Here is a 19,454-nt window from a genome sequence, read left to right on the forward strand (position 1 = left end):
CACTTAAAGTTGAGCACATTTCTAGCTTAAGAAAATAATTCAGTATAACCACAAAAGTGATACAGGGGAAAATATGAGAAAATTTTTTTGTGGTCTTGGAATAGGAAAGGCCTATTAGGCAAGATACAGACCCATAAGCCTTAAATAAAAACATTAATAGCTTTTACTATATTACTATATAAAAATTAAGAATTTCTGCTGGCCAAAAAAAAGTGTTGCAGATGAAATCAAGACAAATGATAAGTGAATAAAAAACACTTGTAGAGTATGATAGAAAAAGGGCTGAGAGGGCACCTGGGTGGCTCAGTTGGTTACGTGACTACCTTCAGCAGTAGAAGGATGAGTATTGGACTTAGAAAAGCACTCACTCACTCAGCAGTGAGTCTGCTTCTCCTTCTGACCCTCTCCTTCTCTCTATCTCTTTCATTCTCTCTCTTGAATGAATAAATTTTTTAAAAATCTAAAAAAAAGAAAAGGCCTGAGATATAGATATGCACAAAATGAGCTTTTACAGATCAATAACCCAGTAGAAGCATGAGTATTGGACTTGGAAAAGCAGCTTGTAGAAAACATAAAACAGATAACTCAACATATGAAAAAGTGTCCAACGTCCTCTATAATTAAGAAAGGGCAAATTAAAACACCATTTTTCACATAGCAAATTGAGATCCCCATTATTAGTGAAGATACAGGAATATGGACTCACATATGGTGGTGTAATTGGTATAGTCTCTGTAATTGACATTTTGGTGGTTTTACTTTTTGAATTGTTTTTAGCTGAAGTATTTTATGTACAGTTTTACAGATCAACCTTTGTTTATGATGAAGTACAACAGTTTCCTTTCTCATCCAAATTTATTGACTAGACAATGTCTGTTGACTTTCTATCTTAAAAGACAAGAATATATGGGGCACCTGGGTGACTCAGTGGGTTAAAGCCTCTGCTTTCAGCTCGGGTCATGATCCCAAGGTCCTGGAATCGAGCCCCACATCGGGCTCTCTGCTCAGCAGGGAGCCTGCTTCCCTCTCTTTCTCTCTCTGCCTGTATATCTGCCTACTTGTGATCTCTGTCAAATAAATACATAAAATCTTAAAAAAAAAAAAAGACAAGGATATAACCAACTTGGTCTACTACCCTCCTATTATCTCCATTCTACATATTTTTACCAAAGTATATTGAAAATACAGAAAAGTTAAAATACAAAGTGAACACTGTATATCCACAACCTAGATCCTACAGTTAACATTTTCCTAGGTTGGTTTTATCACACTTCTATCCTTCTAACAATCTCTCTCTCTATCCATAAATCCACTTTATTTTTTATGTATTTTAAATTAATTTGCATAGAATTTCATTCCATACACTTCAGCATGCATATAATTAACTGGAATTTAACATTTATTTACATTTTTTGAGGAAAACTAATACACAGTGAATGCCTAAGTCTTAAGTGTTTCATAGGATGAATTGTGACATATTTATACACCTACATAACCCAAATCCCAATCAGCATATGGGGTATTGCCATCGTCCCAGAAAATTTTCCCACGCTTCTTTCCAATCCCTAAGTCCCCGAAGTTAGCAATGTTAAGATTTTTTTCACCATAAAGTAGCTTTTCCTTTTCTAGAACATCATGTAAATGGCATCACGCAGTATTCTTTTATGGTAAGACTTCTGTCATTTAACATGTTTTTAAGATTCATCCATGTTATTGTATGATGATCACGACATCTTGTTTATTGTTGAATATTATTCCCGTGTATGAGGACACTGCATTTCCCTTGGCCACTCTCCTGCTGGTGAAGGCCTGGCTGCTTTCAGGCCAGGCTCTTGTGAGTGAAGCTGCTGTGTACCTCCTCGTACAGATCTTTGTGTGGTCATGTGCTTTGATTTCTCTTGGATCAGTGCACAGAGTATTGTGGCAGTTCGGTGTGTTAAAAGATCATCACGATAGATTTCGCTTCATACCGAACAGCATGGCTGAAACTGGAAAGGCTGGCTGTACTGCCGAACCGGGTCGGTCAGGATGGGGAGCAAGGAGAGCTCTCATATATTGTTTGAAAGAACAATACGATACAGTAACCACTTCGGAAAATAGTCTGGCAGTTTCTTACACAGGTAAACATTTACCTAGGCTTTACCCTGTAATCATGCTCCTGGGTATTTATCCAAGAGAATTGAAAGCATATAATTAAAAAAAAAAGTGCAATAATGTGTATAGCAGTTTCATTCACAATAGCCAAACCTGGAAACAATACAAATGTCCCATCAGTACACCCCCAGGGGAATGGGTACAGTGGAAGACTACTTGGTAGTATAAAAGAACAAACTACTTAAATAATACGAAGTCATCTCAGAAACGCATTAAATGGGTACCTGGGTGGCGCAGTTGGTTAAGCAGGCAACTGCTGGCTCCCGCTCAGGTCATGATCTCAGCCCAAGGTCATGGGATTAAGCCCGCTGTTAGGGTCCAAGCTTGGTGTGGATTCCACTTGAGTTTCGCTCTCCCTCTGCCTCTCCCTTGTACTTGTACTCTCTCTCACACTCTCTCTTTCGAAAATAAATAGATAAATCTTAAAAAACAAAAAACAACAAAAACACATTAAGTAGAAGAGGCCAATAACAAAGACTTCTTCCCTTTTTAAAATTTTTATTATTATTATTTTTAAATTTTAAGTTTAGAAACAGGAAAAACTGATCTCTGGTGACAGAAATCTGGGAAGTGGTTGTCTTTGGTGGGCTGCAGTAACTGGTAGGGAGGATGAGGAGGCTTTCTGAGCTGACTTCATGTTATATACTTGATTAGGATGGATTATATGGGTCTATGATGTATCAAATTCTTATTCATTTAAGATCAGTATAATTCACTATATATATAAATTTTTACCTCAGTAAAAGTGAAACCTGAAAAACAAGTGTATTTCATACCTTTTCAAAATTGAACCCATGTGGACAGTTGCTTAGAAGACTGTGGGGACTGAGGGAGAGTTGAAGGAATAGGCCAAATTTTTAGACATTTCAATTTAAAATGTGACTTCCGAAATTTAAAAAAAAAAAAAAAGAGGGCCTGGAGGCTTAAATGAAGATCTTCTATGACAATCATAAACCAAATCCCTTCCTTTTTGGAACCCGAGTTTTTCCAGTTGTCAGACTGGCCTTCCCTAAGGTGTACCATGAGGAAGAGGGATGAGTTAATACCCAGCACATGCCCCGTCTCCAGAATCAGCAGTGCTAGTGAAGGTCTGCGGTTAATTGTCCAGCCTGCCCCCTAGAGAGTCTACCACAAGGTTAAAAGCCCTGCATTCTGAGTATATCACAACCTCTCGAAATTACTTATAATTCTTTTTTTTTTTAAGATTTTATTTATTTATTTGACAGAGAGAGAGATCACAAGTAGGCAGAGAGGCAGGCAGAGAGAGAGAGAGAGAGAGGAGGGTAAGCAGGCTCCCTGCTGAGCAGAGAGCCTGATGTGGGGTTCGATCCCAGGACCGTGGGATCATGACCTGAGCTGAAGGCAGAGGCTCAACCCACTGAGCCACCCAGGCACCCCACTTATAATTCTTTTAAAGATAAAATTGTCAAAGTTTTCAAAGTTCTGTGGAGTAAAAAATATGTCTATGAAATTGCTCTTTTCAACTAAGAAGTGATGGTTTTTACGTACTTAGAGTTATTAGGGACTGCTTTTCTAGAGATTTTTTTGAATTGTTATTTTGGGAACGATTTCCATATAGTCATGCTTGTGATTCTTTAACAGAGTGTTATTTTCAAATATTAAATTTATGAATAACCTGTTTATCAAGCCAAATATAGCCACATTTTAAGAATTCTTTCCCCTTTATCTTGTGCACATTTCTGTTTTCTGTAATGTGCTTTTCTCATTTTACCCTGCAGTAAATCTGTTAACTCGTTTGTAGAACTCTTTATCTAAAGCCATTTTTAGAATAACATCACAAGTTTTTTTTTTCCCCTCTGTAATTTAACTTCATTGTATACACTTTGATACCTAAAATAGTCTTTTTTTCTCTATTCTTTTCATTATTCTTTTCTGCTAGCCCCTCAGATCTTTATTGGCATACTCAGAGACAAGTTTGCTTGTCATTCCTATTTTTTTTTTCTTAAGCATAGAGACTCCTTTATACTATAACCTCAGAATAGTTTTTTCTTAGTAACCTGTTACTGAAAGTGCTCCATGATATGCTTTCTTTTCCCCGTCATAGTTGGAATCACTAATTTTCTCTATGTGCGAGTGTAGGCTTCTTCATGTCCTAAGTCAATAAGGAAACCTTGGTCCTCAAGGAGTATTTATTATGCATGTATCAGGCACTGTTTTAGGCATTTGGGCTACTGTGTAAAGAACATGTTTCCCCTGCACAGAGATTATATTCTTTTTTATTCTTCTAAGATTTTATTTATTTATTTGTGAGAGAGAGAGTGAGAGCGTGTACGAGTGAGTACAGGCCGTGAGAGCAGCAGCAGAGGGAGAAGCGGGCTCCCCGCCGAGCAAGAAGCCTGATGTGGGACTCGATCCCAAGACCCTTGAAGGTGGACACTTAACCAACTGAGCCACCCAGGTGTCCCAGAGAGGTGCTATTTTTAATTGGGTTGTAAGGAAGTCTCTCTGATGAGGTAGTGTATGAGCAGAGATTTGAACAAAGTAAGGGAATGGGCCAAGGGCACTTCTGAAAGAAAAGGCATTGCTGAAGGAGGGAGCTTGAGTATGTTTGCCTGCCCTTCTGGCTCTTAGGACCCCTGCACCCCAACCCCCGACTGCTGCATGGACTATAGTGAACGGAACCAGTAAGCTACCAGTGTGGAACCCCTGACCCCTAGTATCCTGATTAGATTCCCCTAATGTTGGTTCCAGGGTTTTCATACCCTCCTGTTCACCCTGTTGGTGAGAGAGGGATTCCCACCGTGTGATTACGGGAATGCCTCAACACACATCACCGCACAGACGAACTAGGCCGCAGCTTATTAATTACATGAACTCCCACCCGAGAGGAAGAGGACACCGTGTGCCATGTGGGGGTTGCACTGAGGAGTAGAGTGAACAACCGGGGCAGTGGGAGGTGGGCTTCGGAGTATCAAGAGAGTGGGGCTCCCACGGAAGAGTGTGGTTGCCTTGTTTTCATCACTTGCAGGGCTGGCAGTACTGAGCTTCAGGTCTTACACCACGGCCTGAGCAGAATTTGTTTCCTGGAAGTACTCTGATCTCAGCGGCATCACGAGAGTTCTCAGAGAAGATCTGATCCCTTGATTAAGATAGGAACTTATATTTCTGAAAATAATGAATAATGACTTAAAGAAACAATGTTTTAAGTGAACATGGAAGATGGTAATCCAGTTTTTTTGTTTTTTGTTTTAAGAACCATAATTCTTTAGCAAGGAACTTTTGTTTGTTTAAAAACAAATTTAAGGATATGACAGTATAAATTCTAGGAAGTCACTAGGAAGTCTAGTGAAATACAGCATCTCTGCTAGCTACATGAGTTATTCTGAGAATACTGTTTTTTTACCACATCTTGTTAGGAACAGGATACTCCAAGACCCAATTTGTTATTTTAACAGAGAAAGCCAACTTCTTGCTTTATCTTAATAAATATTCGATATTAATGGATTTATAAGCTCACCCTTTTTAATCTTAAGAATAAGAATAAAAAATGAGCCAGTTATATCAAAAAGACAAAATAACCAGTGTTGGCAAGGATGTAGAAAAGAGGGACCACTCATGCCCTGTTGTAAGAATGTGAATTGGTGCAGTCACTAAGGAAAACAGCAAGGAGGTTCCTCAAAAAACTGAAAATAGAAATACTGTGCGATCCAGCAATTCCACTGGTATTTATCCAAAGAAAATGAAAATATCAATTTGTAGAGATCTATGCATCCCTGTTTATTGTAGCATCATTTAGAATAGCCAAGATATGGAAGTGTGTGTGTCAATAGGTGATTGGGTAAAGAAGATGCAGTGTATGTATATGGTAGAATATTACTTGCCCATAAAAAGTGAACCATTGCCATTTGTGACAACATGGGTAGATCTGGAGGGTTTTTGATAAGTGAAATAAGTCAGGCAGAGAAAGACAAATACCATATGATTCTACTTTTATGTGGAATCTAAAAAACAAATGAATAAAACCCAGAAACTTATAAAATTGAAGAGACTCACAGATAGAGGAAACTGTTGGTTACGAGAGTGGGGAGGGGTGGAGGTGGGGCAGGCAAATAGGTGAAGAGGATTGAGGCTACAAACTTAGTGACAAGTCATGAGATGTAAAGCACCAGGTAGAGAGTCACTATGGTCACTTTGTGTGGTGACAGTTGATGACTTACTGTGGAGATCATTTCATAATATGTAACAGTGTTGATATGATGTATATGTGAAACTAATAGGATATTGTATGTCAGTTATAGTTCAATTAAAAAGAAGAACAAACTGAACCAGCTTTGGCAACATTTTAATATTTCATTGCATATTTTTAGACTATTTGTAGTATACTGTCCCAACACAAGTAAACTTTCCTTTCTACAAACCTGTAGCTTTCAGTATTCCTTGAATATTGGGTTTTAGCCTTCTTAATCCTCTCCCACATGCTGGAACAACCCAGATACTTGACCTCAAGTACAAAACTAATCTTTTCCCATTAATAAGCAAAACACATCCCATTACATTGCCTACCTGGTTACACTTCTGTGCCATGATTGTTTTTAAGTGTAGTCTCAATCCCCTTTTTCATAATTTTTAAAAAAGATTTTATTTATTTATTTGACAAAGAGAAAGCACAAGCAGGGGAGCAGCAGGCAGGGGGAGAGAGAAAAGCAGAATCCTGCTGATCAAAGAACCTGACATGGGGCTCGATCCCAGGACCCTGGGACCATGACCTGAGCCAAAGGCAGACTCTTAACCAACTGAGCCACCCAGACACCACCCCATTATTTACAATTTAACCAAAGTAACTAACCTCTTTTTCACAGAGAGTCAGATAACTTGAGGGATTATTGTCGTATATAAGTGTTTTAACAAACCGTCAATGCTCACAGGCAAACATAGCACACATATCCTTTCTCTGCCTCCTTAGACTAGCAAAAATAGTCACCACACAACATATAAAAGTTCACATTCTATATATTTTAAAACTACACATCATTACCAATGTTTCAGTATTTTATTTTATTTAGAAATTATTCAAGGATACAAAGATTATCCATTCGTTAATTCAATATGATACTAGTCCAGTGTCCTAAAGTTAACTTTTGGAAATTATGTTTAATCTAACATACCACAGAATATATTACCATTGATATAGAAAAACTTGTCAGGAATAGAATTCATTTACGTTTTCCTTAATCTTTAACATCATATGGAAGTAATATTAGCTTGATATCAATAGACCTGTTTAAGAAGTTCCAATGTAATTAGTGTCTTCATTAGGAAACCAACCCAAATTTTACTTAAGAAAATAAAACATTTGCTTATATCACATTCTACAATGATTAGATCCACACAAAGTTGTTTTTACACCAAAATTATCACCAGTCTGATTTGTTCACTTTGATTACTTAAATTTGGATTTTTTATATAGATGCCTCTGACCTATCAGTTTCTGTGAGAAGGATTTTTTTCTTAGATGGTCACCACATTGAACATAATACAGTACTCCTTTAATAAAAAACAGAAATGTTGACATTTTATACATTTTAAAGCATTAGGAAAACAATCCTGCATTGGTGCATTTTTGCAGTCTCAGTGCAAAAGTCCTGCAGAAAAAGTGAGACATATTAATCACAAGAAATGAAGGCAGTCCACCCGCAGGAACCACAGCAAGAGGCTGGAACATCTTACAGTGTAATTGAGAATCAGCTGGAGTCTTCTTAAAACATTGATTCGATTCTTGGGCTTAACTCCCAAGGTGTCTAAGTCAGTTGGTTAGGATTCTGGAATGAGAACTAGCATTTCTAGTGAGTCCCCAGGAAACACTAAGGGTGAAGGTCCACGGATGAAACTCTTGGGTTTTCTAGGAAATAAGAGGTTGCCTTCCTCCCATAGGGCTGTAGACCTGTAGACTTCAAGGGGTAGAGGCTTGGTCTCTAACTGACATCCCTGAGTGTCTCTCTAATGATCAAAGCAGACAAATGAATAAAGAACAATAAGGCTACCATATTGAACATACTGTACATTCACTTCTTTTTCTCCTGAGGATTCTTAGGTTTTATATTCCTTCATATTATATATGAATATAATATAAAGAAACCTTATGTTTATGTGATATGTGTATTTTTATTTATTTTTCCATTATATCACATTTTTGTAAGTCATATTAGTATCTGCAAACCAATAAAAAGAGCTCTTTTATTTTAAGAAAATTATATATAATTTGTTAAGACCATTTTCTGGGTAGAAAAATGTTTCAAAATCACAAAAGGAGGGGTTTGTATTGTCAAGTACAAACACAGAGAGCTTGTGGCTTCAGGTCTACAGGTTCAGGTCCAGGTTAAAGGAGGCACAGAGCACACACATTCACTGATCTAGGTCTCCAAAGGGCTTTTCTTCTTTCTAATAGAAGCCAGACATTCTTCTGCAAACGGAAAGACTAATACACCAGATTGTTTTTTGCCATGTCATTCCGAAAGGCAAGAGGTCACCATCATCCTGTAATAGGGCATAACATTTGGCTGTGTACAGACCAAAATCAAAACCAAACATAGCCAAGAACCAGAAACAAAAGCAAAAATAACAAAGTACAAAGTCAGGAAAACAGAAACAGAGAAAAACAAACTCTGAAGATAAAGTCCTGTAGCCACTTGCCGTTCACTATGGGAGCCAAAAAAGAGTGCCTGGGAGGTACATTTTTTAATTAGTTCAGGAAGATGTATCTACTTGAACAACTTGTTACTCCAGAATTGCCAACATCTTAATTTTCAAAAGAGTTAAAAACAAAGATTCTCAATAAAATGCAGTGAGTAACAGCTTCCTGGTGGTAAGGCCAGCTATGCTATTTTTGACAGTATTTATTACAGGGACACAGACTCAAATATTCCAAGGGGCCAGGTTAACAATATAAATAAGGAACACAAGCATTTACATTATCTAGAAAGCGGTGGGCATGTAACAAACACACTTGAGGGCACATACTTTGTCTAAAGGTGGCAACCGTTGAAAATGTTCGCAAACTGTCGCCTTGTGGGAATTCTTGCTTATCCACGTCTTTTATATTTTTTTGACAGAAGCTATTAACGTGGATTTCAATGTGAATCTTCCCATTTTAAAGTGTTGGTAACTAATTCAGTTAAAAAGCAAAAAACTCTGTATGAGCCAAACAAAATTTATTTTCAGGCCAAAAATGGCCCAAGGGCCATCACTTTGCAACCTCTGCAGTAGATGCTACTTATGTAACATTATAGCAAAAGAAGAGTTTAACCAAAAGTTGTATTTTTGTTGGAAAGAAGGTTTTAAAAGATTTCTTTTTAAATTGTATACTTTCAGTTTTTTTTATAAGAGTGACAAAACAGTATGCCCACCGCATATTTAACATGTACTTCCATTTTAAGTTCCATTTTTTGGTCCATTAAAAATACAGTTATTCACTTTCTGGAGATCTATGTCACAACAATGAATATTGTTACTACTGAACTATACATTTAAACATAGTTAAGATGGAAAATTTTGTGTTTTTTTTAAAAAAAGATTTTATGTATTTATTTGACAGAGAGATCACAAGTAGGCAGAGAGGAAGGCAGAGAGAGAGAGGGGGAAGCAGGCTCCCTGCTGAGCAGAGAGCCTGATGCGGGGCTCGATCCCAGGACCCTGAGATCATGACCTGAGTCAAAGGCAGAGGCTTTAACCCACTGAGCCATGCAGATGCCCCATAAAATTATGGTTTTTATCATATATTGCCACACACATGTATTATTGAATGTTTAGTGAATTATATTAATAATAATAATTTTAAAATTATAATATATATTATAATTATATAATATATAGTCTATAATATATATTATTATAATTAATAAATAATAAATTAATTCATTTTAAACTGTCTTTGTAGGGCAGTATTGAATGTAACGGTGTGGGATGGGGGGGAAGCCTGGAGACAAGGAGATACTTAGAGCACTATAGCGGCCTTGTTGAAAGATCATGAGAGCTTGTTCAGGGAACTAAATTTACTAATGGGAGTGGTGATCAATTTGAGAGACATTTCCGGAGCTGATCTGGGAGAATTAGATGACAAACTGAATATGGGGCTTGAGGAGATAATAAAAAGATGAAGGTTTCGGGGCGCCTGGGTGGCTCAGTGGGTTAAAGCCTCTGCCTTCGGCTCAGGTCATGATCCCAGGGTCCTGGGATCAAACCCGGCATCGGGCTCTCTGCTCAGCAGGAAGCCTGCTTCCTCCTCTCTCTCTCTCTCTCTGCCTTCCTCTCTGCCTGCTGGTGATCTGTCAAATAAATAAATAAAATCTTAAAAAAAAAAAAAAAGATGAAGGTTTATTTCTTAGTAACAGATTATACCAATAATCAAGATTAAGAAAAACAGATTCAAGGGAGGTTAGTACCGTTTTAGACAAGCCATGGTATTTCAGAACTTGAAGGAAATCGAGAGGTCACCAAGTGCAACCACCTCATTTTATAGATGTGAAAGTCAAGGCCCCAAGAGATGAGGTGATACCTTTGATGTCGCAGTTTAAATCAGAAGCAGGACTTTACATGTTCTAGACTCGAAGTTCCCCTTTCCTCCACACACACGGTGTCTGTTCTGACACAGCTTCCTCCGGTTCCGGGTGAGCATGTGCTGGTGTCCTCCCCAGGCCATGTGTGAGTGAGGGGGCCTGCACAGCTCCTCGGGGGACCAGGCCCCACGCCCTGCCTCTTGCTCTCTGAACTGCAGTTGGGCCCCTTCTCCTCTTCATAGGCTTCCTTCAGCTTGAGCTGCTTGGAGGACCTGTGAATGGAAGTGGTTTGTAGACCTCGGCAGTCTCCTGCCTGCAGGTTTGTGTAATCCTGTCCGAGTCATAGGAGTTCAGAGGCAAAGCTGGGGCTGCGGATGGAGATTTGTGAGGCAAGGACCATTTCCTGACACACTGTAAGGAATTATGGATGTATAAGAATATAATAGCTGAAGGGTTTTAACTTTATCTTACTAGAGGACCTCAAACCCGGCTATTTGTAGGAATCAGTAAGTCCCTGGGGGAGGACTGAAGCGTGTGTGTGTGTGTGTGTATGTGTGTGTGTGTGTATGCAATATGTATATTTTAAGGTTTTATTGATTTATTAGAGAGCACAAGCAGGAGGAGCTGCAGGCAGGCCGCGGGAGGAGAGCTCAATGTGGGCCTCGAACCCAGGACCCTGAGATCATGACCTGAGCCAAAGGGAGAGGCTTAACTGAACCACCAGGCACCCCCGAAATATATTTTTTTTAAAGTTCCAGAGGTTTCATATGCACAGCTAAGAATGTTATAAGCAATGAAAAGTTATAGAAGGATTTGAAGCAAGACAGTGAGATAATCAAATATCTGTTTTAAAAAGGTTTCTAGGGACACCTGGGTGGCTCAGTCGGTTAAGCATCTGCATTTGGCTCAGGTTCTGATTCCAGGGTCTTGGGATCGTGTCCTGTGTTGGGCTCCTTGCTCAGTGGGGAGCCTGCTTCTCCCTCTGCCTGTCGCTGCCCCTGCTTGTGCTTGCTTGCTGTCTCTCAGTCTGTCCCTCTGACAAATAAATAAAATATTTAAAAATAAAAATAAAGAGGAGGGCTCCAGAGTGGCTCAGTCAGTTGGGCATCAGACTCTTGATCTCAACTCAGGTCCTGATCTCAGGGTCTTGAGTTTAAGCTCCTTATTGGGCACCTCGCTGGGGTGGAGACTACGTAAAAAATAAAATGAAATTTAAAAAGGTGATTCTAGCTTAAATGGGTGGTAAGAGAGACTTGCAAAAGCCCAGGCAAGAGATGATAATTTTTAATGACAATATATTTCATGAGTTAATTTTTATAATAATTCTTTATCTTACAGCACATGTTTCTGGGGGTGTGGGGGTGTGTGTGTGTGTAAAAATTCACTGTCATCTCCAGAAGATGCATCTTTTGGATTTTTTGTTCTTAATACTACTCTTTTTAACTATTTCTCTGGGACAGATTCCCAGCAGCAGTTCTGTCGAGTCAAAGGAGATGAGTCGTTTTGGCTCCTGGTTATGTATTATAATGGTTATAATCAATTTACAGTGTTACTCTCCACATGGTGGGCCAAGTAGGAACTTTGGAATCATTTGTAAGATTCAAAAAAGAAAAACTATTGGGATTTTGATTAGAATAATTTTATTTTGAAATTATCAAAACAATGTTTATATCATGCTTATGCTATTTTACATGATTTCACTGAATATTTAATAACTAAGTTTATTTTTAACAGATTGATGAACTCCCAGAGGGAGCTGTGAAGCCCCCAGCAAACAAGTATCCTATCTTCTTTTTTGGCACCCATGAAACGTAAGTCAACAAAACAACTTAAAGCTTCAGCAACTCTAATTTCTACTAAATTATGATCTTATACCTGTTCTATGACATTTTATATGTTATTAAAAGGATCACAATTATATAAAATTACCAAGGTTAATAATGTATTTTTCTTTATTTTTTTAAAAGATTTTATTTATTTATTTGACAGACGGAGATTACAAGTAGGCAGAGAGGCAGGCAGAGAGAGAGGAGGAAGCAGGCTCCCTGCTGAGCAGAGAGCCCGACGCGGGGCTCGATCCCAGTACCCTGGGATCATGACCTGAGCCAAAGGCAGAGGCCTCAACCTACTGAGCCACCCAGGCGCCCCCTGTCTGCTTATTTAAAAGCAAACAAACGAAACAGGGCTTGGCAGCATCTGTGCATCTTACAGGTAGAGGGAAGGGGAAAAGAGAGAACATGAAGAACAGGTAACTTCTTTGTAAGGAAATGACAAAGTTGCATATATCACATACACTTGCATTCAGTGCAGTGGCACAGACTGGGTCACGTGGCCACGTGTTACTGTCAGGAATTGGGAAATCGGCCACCAGCAGGGCAACTCTTAATGGGGAAATAATTGGAAGGAGTAATCCATTAATAAAAAGAAAGAAGACAGTAGATACTAGGAGACGGTTGACAGTCTTGACACAATGGAAATGTTTGTGGTCCGTCAGAGCAAGGACATAATTGAGTAGGAACTGCAGATGTGGGGGAAAGCTAAACACTGTCTCTTACAGTCGTCAGGTTCAGGGCCCTCCCTTGTGTTCATTTGAAGTAGTAGAGTCAGGCGTGAACTTCTTAGCTTGCGGTCTGTGCCTTTCTGACATCTTCATTCTTATCTGGAAAGAGCTAGCGACGGGGTGCCTGGGTGGCTCATTGGTTGAGCGTCTGACTTGATTTCAGCTGGGTCATGATCTCAGGGTCATGAGATCGAGCCCTGCATTGGGCTCCGTGCTCACCGTGGAGTCTGCTAGAGATTCTCTCTCTCCATCTCCCTCTGTCCCTCCCTGAATTCATGCTCCCTCTCTCCCTCTCAATAAAAATAAATAAAATATTTAAAAAAAATTAAAACAAAAATAAAAAAGAAAGAGAGCTAGTTAGGAGACTGAAGGCCCTTAAGACATATTTATTTCTTGGCTTCATGTGAGACATAGTTTTGTTTCTTTCAGAAAGTTGGTTTTATTTTCTTTTGTTTTTATCTAAAAAACACTGTGTAGGGGCTCCTGGGTGGCTCAGTCGTTAGGCGTCTGCCTTTGGCTCAGGTCATGATCTCAGGGTCCTGGGATCGAGCCCCACACTGGGCTCCCTGCTCAGTGAGGACATGCTTCCCCCTCTTTCTCTGCCTGCCTCTCTGCCTACCTGTGATCTCTGTGTGTCAAATAAATAAATATAATCTTTAAAAAAAAAAAAGACACTGCATACATACTATGCACCATTACCATGTTTTCTTCCATAGAGGTTGCTAGAAAGTTTAGAGATTAATGTTTTACCTATAATAAGTACAAAGGGCTTTATGACACATATTTTTCTCTTTGCTCCATTCCTGTCTCCAGTTTACATCTATACCATTACTGTGCTTTTTCTCTAGGACCTATTTCCAAACGATTGTATCGTATCCCTGGGACCAGGCAGGCTTTAATAAAAAAGATTATCACATTTCCACCATATAGGACAAATCAACCATTTACTGACATTATGTGGTCACTTTTATTTACTTAGTAAACATTTTCTAGGCATTCCTTAATGCACTGTAGAACTAGGAGCTTGCCACCTGGTGTATTGCTGGTGAATGTAATAGGATCATTCCAGTGAACAGTGTGAAGGGTTTCACAGCGCTGTTTTTTACAGCATCCCTAATGGAAGCCAGTGGCATCATTCCAGGCCTCAGTTCAGTGAACGTGGTTCTGCTACCAAGGAGAAGTATCAAACAATCCATATGTGAGTTTTTTGCTGGTTTGATCATCCAGAGGTAGATTCTTAAACGTCTAGAGGAAAATGAACTTCACAAAACCAGCTGTGAGTTCAAGTTTCAGCAGACTGTGTATTGGGTATTAGGTGCCCCGAGCCTGTGGCTGTATGCCTGGCCCATAGCCAGTGTTCAGCCTCTCTGCGGAGGCGGAGAGGGCGTGGGGTGGCTTACTCCCGTGGGCACGGTGCCTGCCAATGGTCAGTGTTTAAAATAATCACTGTGGGTTGAAATTAAATTAAAAAGACATAAAAGAAAGAGGGAAAAGTATAGGAAAGGTGAGGAACTTCACAAGAAAGCTGTGTGCTGGTCAGCCAGAGGAGCACCCCCAAGCACACTAGAGGTTTCCTCAGAACATCACCTTGAATTTATTCTGGTGCCCAGTCAGATAGGTCGTCGCAGCCCCCAGTCTCCCTCGTGTAACAGCCCAGCAGGTTTAGTTCGGACACTTCTCAAGGTGCGTTAGCCTGGAGGGAAACCATTCGCAGAACATGGACCTGTGAACGCTTTTGTTTCCTGGCCCATACTTTAAGACTTGTGAAGCCTGTGGGGTCGCTAACCAGTTGGGAGAAAATTTGATGTGCGGAATTATCTTTCTGTAATCTAGGAGAAAACGAGGTTGTGTGTCAAAAATACGTTGTTTTAAGACAGTTCCTTCAGGGCTCTTGTTTGTGGCCACAGCTGTGATGGCTACTGGACCCATGAGCCCTGCCTCAGAAGAGCACAAGCAGGCTCTGGTTAGCAGCAGCAGCTCATGGGCCCTCTGCTGCCTCGCCCACAGCTAATTCCTACACTGGGAGTCCGTTGCTGGAGGAAGGTCAAAACCGTAGTGGAATAAGGCCTGACAGACTTCTCAGAAAGTCAGACGGACATACCTAAAGTCCATTTCTTTTCTCATGTTCCATTTGTCACACAAGACTGTGACATGACTTTGATTAAAATGTCCAGCAACCTAATAAGTTATGTCTGGATTCAGTGAGATAGAATCATGTTGACCAAGCAATTAAAATTGGTCAAGGGAGTTTTGGTGGTTGGGGTAAGAAAACTTCCCCAGATATTTTTGTCAAATTAAAGTTTTTGATCAGCTAGGTAATGCGGAAATCAGTACTAAGACCCAGTCAGAAAATGGAGTGTGTGTGTGTGTGTGTGTGTGTGTGTGTACACATACATACATACATACATACACACATACACATAGATGTATATATAAAATATATATATATTCTGGTGGGCAACAAAGTTTATTGAGAGATGGCATCAAGCGATAGTACAAAGCTCCTGATGAGGGAGGGCACCCGAGAAGATGGCCCAGAAAATGGCATTGATAAAGATCGACAGTACACTGTTACCACACCTCTCAGAGCTTTGATATCTCCAGCTCAGACCTTTCCTCTGAGTTCCAGAATCACGTCTCCAGCTGCCGACTTGACCTCCTCACTTGGATGTCAAACCAGGGTTTCAAACTTAACATCTCAAACTGAGCTTTTCACCTTCAAGTCTTGTTCTCTCAAAAGTCCTTCAGTTCGGTACATGCCACTCTGGTCTCGTTTCCCAGCCTGGCACCCTGGAGACAGCCTCACCTCCTTCCTTTCTCTCACATGGCATCTCCAGCCCAGTAACAGTCACGTCGGCTCTTTCACGGGCACGAGTTCAGAATCCAGCAGCCCCTCGGCCACTGCACCCCGCACACCCTGGCCCGAGTCACTGTCATCACTCCGGGGGCCGATGGGTCCCCCTGCTTCTACCCTAGTGCCCACTTCTTCGGTCTCTTTTCAGCTCAGCAGCCAGAGTGATGCTATTAAAACACAAATCGTCACGTGTCTTCACAGACCTTTCATGGTTGCTCATCTGACTCTGAGCCTTGATAGCGGCCTTCAAGGCCCCACGTACTCTGTGCCCCCGGCCGGTCCCCTCTCGGCCCTCCTCTCACTCTAGCCACGCCGGCCTCTTCATTTCCTCGGCACAGTCGGCATTCCCACCCTCGGGGCCTGTCGTACTCACTCTTTCTTAAATGTGCCCCTGTCCCCGGAACACTGCCCAGCCTGCTTCCTCACCTCCCGGGCCAGGGAGGCCTTCTGCGATCCATGTCTCTGGAGCGACCACATGGCACCCCCAGCCTGGCCATCCCCCTTCTCTGCATTCTTTATGTTGGCACACGGTACTGTGCTTTCTGCTCCCTGTGTCTGTCCAAACCCTGCTCGCCCTCCTAGCACATGTGCCCTCTGAGCGCAGAGGTGCCCATCCGCTTGTCCCCACAGAATCCACGGCACGGCAGCAGGGCCTGACCCTTCACGGGTGTTCGGTCCAGTCTGTCGGACGGAAGGGTCTTGGAATCTCAGTTTGAAATGTAAGCTTCTTGGGTGTCCCGCCAGGATGTGGGCCTCTCCCGTCTCATTCACCAGCTTGATATGCTGCTGGTGATACTGCAGACTCTGGTCTGAATGCTCAGGTCTCTTAGCCGGCCCCAGGATTTGTCCGAACTCCTTTTCTTTTTCTGGTTATGATTAAATTAGGATAAAGCTTAAGGGGCACCTGGGTGGCTCAGTGGGTTAAAACCTCTGTTTTCAGCTTGGATCATGACCCCAGGATCCTGGGATCGAGCCCCCCATCTGGCTCTTTGCTCAGCAGGGAGCCTGCTTCCTCTGCTCTCTGCCTGCCTCTCTGCCTGCTTGTGATCTCTGTCTGTCAAATAAGTTAATTTTTTTTTAAAAAGCTTAAATTGCATAACATTCTATGTTTGCTACATCTGATTTTTTTGTTTGTGCCTCATTAATCACTGAAATGATTTTTTAATTTATCGAAATAATAGTGAATAAATATACTAATGTGATATATAGAGTTAAAGTCACTTTTTAAAACCAGTGTTTGTATTTTTACTGTAAATCTCATAAAACCCTTACCTATGGAGGATTAACATAAATAAGTCTTAGTTTAAGGTGATGACATAAGTGGTCAACATTGGACATCTTTAAAATTACGTGTGTAACTGAAAGTTTTAAAACAAAAAATAAATTGCTAATTTAAAAGTAAAATCCAAGTTACATGGTCTAGAATTGCTGGCCTATATAGCCGGCCCTTTTTTTCTGCCTAGAAGTATATTTATAAACTTTTTAAGATTGTATTTATTAGAGAGAGAGCAAGAGTACGAGCCAGGGGCGGGGGGTGCCACAGAGAGAGAGAGAGAAAGAGAGTGAGGAGGAAGCAGACTCCCTGCTGAGTGTAAGAACCCAATATGGGGCTCGATCCCAGGACTCTGAGATCATGACCTGAGCTGAAGTCAGACACTTAACCGACTGAGCCACTCAGGCACCTTATATATTTATATATTTAAATGTAAACTGTTTTATGATATGTACCCAACTCAGAGGGTTTATACTTTTAATTTGTTTACTGAAATATACTGTGACACCTTAGTTGATATTGATATTAAAAATAGTTTGTATTTGAAGGTCAAAGTATCAATGTTATTTCTAATCTATCTCTACAGTGCATTTTTAGGTCCGAAAGACCTTTTTCCATATAAGGAATACAAAGACAAGTTTGGAAAGTCAAACAAGCGGAAAGGATTTAATGAAGGATTGTGGGAAATAGAGAATAACCCAGGAGTGAAGTTTACTGGGTACCAGGTAATGATTTGCTTCATTGTTAGATCTCATTTCTTTGGTTTTTAACTCTCTTTGGGGTCTTTCTTACATGTCCTTTGTACTGGTAGTTACCCTCCGTCTATTTGAAATCAGAATTCTTTTTAGCTCCAGTAACGTTTTGGATTAAATAAATTCTGTTACCTAAGAGGGTTCAAGTCAAGTGGTCATGGAAAAATTGAAATTGACAGTCCTTTATTTTGAAAATCTTAAAAGTAAGCTGAACCTTTTCAGGTTAAAATAGAATGATTCTTTTCACAGTCAGTATTCTTTACTATTTTTTTCAAAAATGTAATTAGCCAATATCTTGCTATTTCTTAGGCAATTCAGCAGCAGAGCTCCTCAGAAACTGAGGGAGAAGGCGGGAACACTGCAGATGCGAGCAGTGAGGAGGAAGGCGATCGAGTAGAAGAAGATGGAAAAGGCAAAAGAAAGAATGAAAAAGCAGGCTCAAAACGGAAAAAGTCCTACACTTCAAAGGTGAATGAGAACCTTTTCCATTGTTATTAATGTTATATGCATGTTCTTTAAGGTTTTAGATGATTCTTAATTCATTCCTTGGATGCAGGGAAGTATCCTAGCTCTGTGGACCTCTGCCTCCAGAGACAGTAAGATAGCCAAGGGGGATAGGACAGGTAACCTTAGACGTGAGGGCATCTTCAGGGCTGATCTGGCACTGAAAATACCGCTTCTCAGAGAAGGACTGTTAGTAATGTGTGTTTTAGTTAGTAATGTGTGTATCAGGTGTACAAGAGTAGGTGTGCCTCCTATAGGAACCTCCAGATGAACTTGGAAGAATTTAGGAATATAGGAGACCCGGTACCATTCACAACAAGTCTATGCAAAGAGAATGATTTACTCCTAACCTGTCTTTCTGCTTTAAAGACTGTGCAAATAATAACTATAAATTATGAGGGGGTCTGAAGGCAGTGAGTGGGAAGAGCATGTAGTTCAGATAGAGTGGCCAGGCTTTTCTGAAGAGGCAGAGTTCATGCCAAGGCCTGAAGAAAGAGCAGAAGAGGAGGGTTGGGTGGGGCAGAGCAGCTAAAATCTGAGGCAGAAAGTGTCTGACGTGTCCTGAATTGAAGGAGGACGAGCATCGTTGGAACATCGTGACCAAGAGGGAGAGAGGCAGGCAGAGGCTCAGTGATTGAGCCTTTGAAAGAATTTGGATTTTTTCCCAATGTAATGATAGTTTATTGAAGGCTTTAAACAGAGGAATGACATGATCTTAGATATACACACTGAAAGTCTAGGTTTTTCATACAGTAATTTAGACATGCAGTTGAACAAACTATGAGATTGTAAAAATTGTTCACCTTTAGAAACTGAAAGCAAGATAAATACATCTTTGAAGAGC

At 40.4% G+C, this 19,454-nt stretch overlaps 1 protein-coding gene across 1 annotated transcript in view; it reads left to right on the top strand.

The window, feature by feature from the left end:
- The window catches only part of HDGFL3 (HDGF like 3), a 73,868-nt gene that overhangs the window by 37,971 nt on the left and 16,443 nt on the right, over positions 1-19,454 (top strand). The window contains exons 2-4 of the mRNA XM_032341970.1: positions 12,402-12,478; positions 17,941-18,079; positions 18,416-18,574. Of these exons, the coding sequence (XP_032197861.1) occupies positions 12,402-12,478; positions 17,941-18,079; positions 18,416-18,574 (375 nt within the window). The remainder of the gene's footprint in view (positions 1-12,401; positions 12,479-17,940; positions 18,080-18,415; positions 18,575-19,454) is intronic.

Source organism: Mustela erminea, chromosome 5 (assembly GCF_009829155.1).
Source record: "Mustela erminea isolate mMusErm1 chromosome 5, mMusErm1.Pri, whole genome shotgun sequence".
NCBI classification, from domain to species: Eukaryota; Metazoa; Chordata; class Mammalia; order Carnivora; family Mustelidae; genus Mustela; species Mustela erminea.